General features: G+C 32.7%; 1 protein-coding gene across 1 annotated transcript; it reads left to right on the top strand.

Moving 5' to 3' along the window:
- The first annotated feature begins 3740 nt into the window (after positions 1-3740).
- LOC140751771 (15-hydroxyprostaglandin dehydrogenase [NAD(+)]-like) lies at positions 3741-4508 on the top strand. The gene has a single exon (XM_073085812.1). It carries the CDS (start codon positions 3741-3743, stop codon positions 4506-4508), a length of 768 nt encoding a protein of 255 aa, XP_072941913.1.
- The last annotated feature ends 1375 nt before the right edge of the window (positions 4509-5883 follow it).

Genomic DNA, 5883 nt, shown 5'->3' with positions numbered 1-5883 from the left:
CATGTAAAGCCGGTATTCACGAGTGGACGCTTAAAACCATTTGCCTCTCGGCGGTTTTCTTACTACACGAACAATTTGCCACCAAAATGTTAAAGAAATATCTATGTAGATATACGGAGTTAGCAAGTATACTTTAAGTATCACCAACCCTTTATTTTCTACGAGGCACGGGTTTCCTCTTAAAATCTGATATCATTTTTAGGCCCAAAAATATTCGCCCAATCCAAGGATTAAATAATTTATTTTTGGAGGTGAATTTCTGACTGTATTATTGTATAATATTGTACCAGTTGAACACAAACCATATAAAGAGTTGGGTAATTCTAGCGTGAAGCAGTTTCTGCGGCTCTGTGGGTTTCATCCGGTGTAGATTTTTTTTTATAATATAGAAGTAGTAGACGAGCATGCAGTCCACCTGATGATAAGTGGCTGCTGCCGCCCATGGACATAAGTAATCAACCCCAGATAAGATTAGATATACCTGAAATCGACAACAGATGCGCCGCTACCCCTGAGGACTAAGCTGGAACGCCTCGGAAAAGTATATCTCAGATGCGGGCTAACTTACATATGAGACGACCACCTTAGACGTGGCAATGAAACTGTGTGTCACGCAGAACTTTTTCTATATGGCGTTGAGCACAGACGTCCAAGGACGGCAGTGGCTACTTGCCATCAGGTGGACTGCAAGCTCACTTGCTATCTCAGAATAAACTTAACATCTTACTTTATGCTCCATAAGGCTACTATCTACATGCTCACACTTGTTAAAACAAATTGAAATGTAACATAGCCTAAGTTATGTTATCTCACATAATAAAATAGCGGTAGAAAGTTTGCGTACCTTGAACCAATTTGTATCTTATAATTACCCATATCTTTATCTTAATTATTAATAGATTCTACAGTATGTTTATTTCTTATATTGTTATTAATCGGTCATGGTGTGTTTGTAACGGAGCTCTATCATTTTTTGTTGTAGATTGTCACGAAAATTTTACGTAGATGTGAGCAAAACGGTAAAAAAACATAGTATAATAAATTATTGAAATCAAAAGATTGTGAAATATTAAAAGAGAAAAACATTTCGATATAATGACGAAAAATATGTTCAAACGCGGTGAACATCTAAAACGTACGTTCATGTTACGAATTCTGAAAAGCTGGAACATATAAGTATGTCGCGGGAATATTGGAATATCCGGCAATTGATTAAATGCCTAGCCACAATATGATTATTTTATCATGCTTAATATGCCTAATGGCCATTATTTATTAATAATTAATCATTATTATTTAATAATATATTTATCAATCCAATATCCATTTTTTTATATCAAAGATCAAAATTTGACAATTTCCTGTTAGGCATAAATTATTCTTTGGTAGGCAAAAATTGTATATATTTATTATTAATAACAGGCATAAAGTATCTAGTATGGTAAATTTGTTTGAATGATCTACGTGAATGAGAAAATGTATCTTAACTGAATAATTTGAAAGCAGAGCAAAAACATGCAACAAATTTGAAGCAGGTTACGGTGTAAGAAGGTCGAGAGGGCTATGTCCTACATCCACATAATGTAATTTGTTGCTGGTCATGTTTGTTTTTGTAATTTTTTGTTACAAAATTTACACTTCTTTGAAAATTAAAGCAAATTCGCCATGTTTGTTCTAATGTCTTGTACTCCGTTTCTTGAAAGGAAGCGTAATTCGTATTGATGTTAGACTAAAACTAATTATCCATTTATTATATCGTAGTTATTCACCCAAATATTAAAATATTTAATGATCTTGATAAAAATATTTGAATAATTTACTTATGACTTTTTTGATACATTCGTCATACATAATAGAAAACAAGGGAAGCTAAGCCAACCGAGCGAGATAGTGCCTGGTGAACAACATTTAACACACATAATATACACACAATCCTTTACCATATTATTAGTTTTGACATTATCATGATAAAATCTAGTCTCTACATACCTTTTATCATCAGTCAACTTCTATCAAATATCCAATTTTGCCACGTACCTGCAACATACATTTCTCTCTAGTACTAACAATCTAGGCCATCTTTTTCAAATGTTGCTTCAAAGAGCCATAATATTCGATATCGGTCCCAGCATCTGTTGCTTTACCCTCCGACCTTAATTAATATTAGAGGAGAATTACGAGCTATACGCGACCACAAAATTTAATATATTTTAATACTACATCGTATAAAGAGTGGTATTGAACTGAATGCGTATCGCTTGGTAGTGGTTTCGAACTAATGGTAGGTATTTTCGGGATAAGCACGTTTATATATTTATGAGGGTTTATTTTTTTCTTAATAAAAGAAATTATAATTTTATCTCCTAAGCTAACATACTGACTGTAGGTAGGTACCTACTACCATAAATTTTATTTTGTGGTTCTACTTTGGTATTTGGTAAAAATTACTGCTGCCCAGTTAAACACAAACTATACAGACATAAATAATAAAAATACACTAGCTGACCCGGCAAACGTGGTGTTGCCATATAAGTAAAAAAATGTTAAGGGTGAACAAGCCTTATCTCTTAGGGGTATGAAAAATAGGTGGCCGATTCTCAGACCTACTGAATATGCATATAAAATTTGGTGAAAATTGATAAAGCCGTTTCGGAGGAGTACGGTAACCAACATTGTGACACGAGAATTTTATATATACTCGTAAGATAACGCTCCGCAGTGGGGTAAAATACAATAATAATTAAAATAAATAAATGGTTATCGCCGTTTTGATTTACGTATCTACTAATTAATTTATACAAATAAATGTAAGTATGAATTAATAGATGACTTTTACTTAATATCTACTCAAGCAAAAAAATATTGAAAATTTCTTTGTAATTATTAGGCACTGTAGCGCAAATTAATTAATGAATACTAAAGCATTGTATCTGTAAGTGAAAGAAAACTTTAAATTAGCGAACTTTGATTTGTTTCAAGTCCAGAAACGGACAAGGTGTTTGTAACTGAACTCTGGGTCTTTAATGAGACACTTTGAAACTGAACCGAGGGGCATCCCGTTTCCTTTGTCATACTTCGCTAATTAATGCCCCTCCAATGCTAGTAAGATTTGGTCGTAGCTAACGAATGCAGTTCATTTGATGATAGTTCTGTCCTTTGACATCGACATTCTAATTTAAATTGAACTGGAATTCTACCTGAAGTAATGAGCATTACAATGTATATCAAAGTAATGATAAAAGTGCAAATATAGAATAATTCACTTTGAGCAATATGAACGAGAGGATGGAATATATCCTCGGCCTGTCTTAAATTTTGGGAGAATAGGTGTCTTTTTGTGAGACATATTTTTTGGATTTAGTTAATTGGAAGTAGTTCAATAAGTGGAATATATTATCCAAAATATTTACAATAGCATTCATGTAATATTTACTCTATTTCACCAATTCTTAAGCCAATTCTTTTAAAGTTAAATACCTAGGCCTACAAATTTTACATTATCTGTTATAAGAAATCGTAAATTCATTAATGTCGTCATCCTGTATAACACTATCAAATGAAGGTTATTAAATTACCATAGAATAGTTATATAACCTTGTACGTTAACATTTAACGTGTTTATTTTCAACGATAAAACAATAAGACCTTCATTTTATTTTATATAAATGCGTTAATAAAATTTGCGACATTGTATTAAAAACAGTATTAGTTACAACGATATTGCTCGTTTTGTTGAAGTCATGGATATAAATCTTAAAGATAAAGTGGTCCTTGTAACTGGAGGCGCAGAAGGTATTGGTTACGAAATATCAAATCACTTTTTACTTAATGGTGCAAAAGTTATTATACTCGATATCAACGAGGAACGAGGTGACAAAGCAACTAAAGATTTCAATAAAAAAATCGGCGAGAACAGAGCTTATTTCATTAAATGTAATGTTGTGACTGATTTAGACCGTGTGTGTCAAGAAATCTACGACGAATATGGGAATGTTGACGTGTTAGTGAACAACGCTGGTGTACCAGAACAGGATGTGGATGTAGTTATTGACATAAATTTGAAAGCAGTCATAAAATGGTCATTTAAATTTTGGCAACTGATGAGGAAGGATAAGAAGGGAAACGGAGGTACAATTATTAATATAGCTTCAGCGTATGGAATCACAGCGTTTCCTCATTTCCCAGTGTACCATGCTAGCAAATTTGGCGTAGTTGGATTTTCAATGTCTTTGGGCCACGAACTTAATTACAAGAGATCAGGAGTCAGAGTCATTGCTTTGTGCCCAGGATACACAAAGACTAAAATAGCTGCTGGTGTTAAAACATTTGATGATGAAGCTCTTCTTATTAGTTCTAGAGAATGCTTTAAGGTTAAAGAGGGCCAGGAAGCCGATGCAGTTGGAAGAGCAGCTGTGGAGGTTTTTGAAAAGGTCGATAGTGGTACTGTTTGGGTTATATTGGGAGGTAAGCCAATCTTTGAAGCTATGACCAATCGATGCAACTATTAACCCTAGAGTAGTCGCGCCTTTCCATGTAACGTGAGTGCTCGCGTGGTGAGCATTTTGCCGCACATGTTTATTTTTGCTAATTTTAGTTAAATAAATAAATAATATTTTTAAAGCAATAGAATAAAACATAAGCTTTCATAAATTATCATTTACTAAATTTTTGTACTTAGTAATTATTTAAAAAAATGTTTTAGGATATCTTGGGTACTTTTTTAACTTTTTGCAATATCTTTACCTTACACATAAAAAAATTAAACTAGATAACAAAATTAAACGTTTTCAGTATATTCGATATGTACTGTAGCAAAACAATCCTGAAAGATAAACATACAATGTTTGTTGCACAGTAACTTTCCACATCTATTGCACCCTTTTTTTGGTTCTTCTTTTTTTGTTTTTGATGGACATACTGCGCATATACCTTCTTTACCCGATGGTTTATATTTGTAAGTGTTACTTGTTCATTTTCTTGTAGTTTACCGGTGTCACTTACCTAAAAAATATTATTTAGTAGATAAAAATAAAATATAAAAAATCGCCCATAATTCACAAAAACATAATAAATATCAATGGTGTTACGATATTTACACGAAATAACGTTATATATTAAAATAAATATAATTAAAACTAATAATATTTGAACTGCACTAAAAACCAGGCACATTAATTTTACCAACGCGAGTAGTCGCGCAGTTAGCATTTTGCCGCCAAACGCGACACACCACCAATAATCGCTTCCTCCTGCGGTGGCCCGCGCCCTAAACTTCTTCTTATTTCTAAAATAAGTAGGTTAGGCACGAGGGGGCAGCTACTAGGAAGCTTGATCTTGACAAATGCACCGTATTTATAATATTAGGATTTTTTCACCGCGGACGGCAAAATGCTCATAGCCCGAGCACTCTAGGGTTAAAGTAAGCTAGTAATCTATCTAACACTTAATTATTTGCCTTGTTCTTTTTATATTTATAATGAACTTTATTTAAGTGATTAAATATTTTATCGACGATGTTTGTTATAATATGAATCTGTAATATTGATAAGTTAAGATGAAACTACTTAAATGTGACATCAAAGTGTGACAATATATTAATTGTATTATAACATTTACTTATTTAATATCCAATAATCCAATATTTAATATAATCAACTAGTTTTTGCCCGCGGCTTTGCCCGTGTTTAAAAGAAAATAATATAACATACTAACATACATAAAACTGAAAATTCGTACCTTCAACTTAGCTAAAGATCATCACTTGATCAAATGCATAGTTTACGATTCAATCCTTACTATCGATTAAAATAATCCAATACTATCGATGAACTTAATATCGATTGAAATAATCGATGTTTTGGGTTCAAAAGATCGATTCTCCGA

This window comes from Epargyreus clarus, unplaced genomic scaffold (assembly GCF_041222505.1).
Source record: "Epargyreus clarus isolate Ecla_fem2 unplaced genomic scaffold, WU_Ecla_fem_2.2 ptg000023l, whole genome shotgun sequence".
Classification (NCBI taxonomy): Eukaryota; Metazoa; Arthropoda; class Insecta; order Lepidoptera; family Hesperiidae; genus Epargyreus; species Epargyreus clarus.
This window is presented reverse-complemented; position numbering and strand designations above follow the sequence as displayed.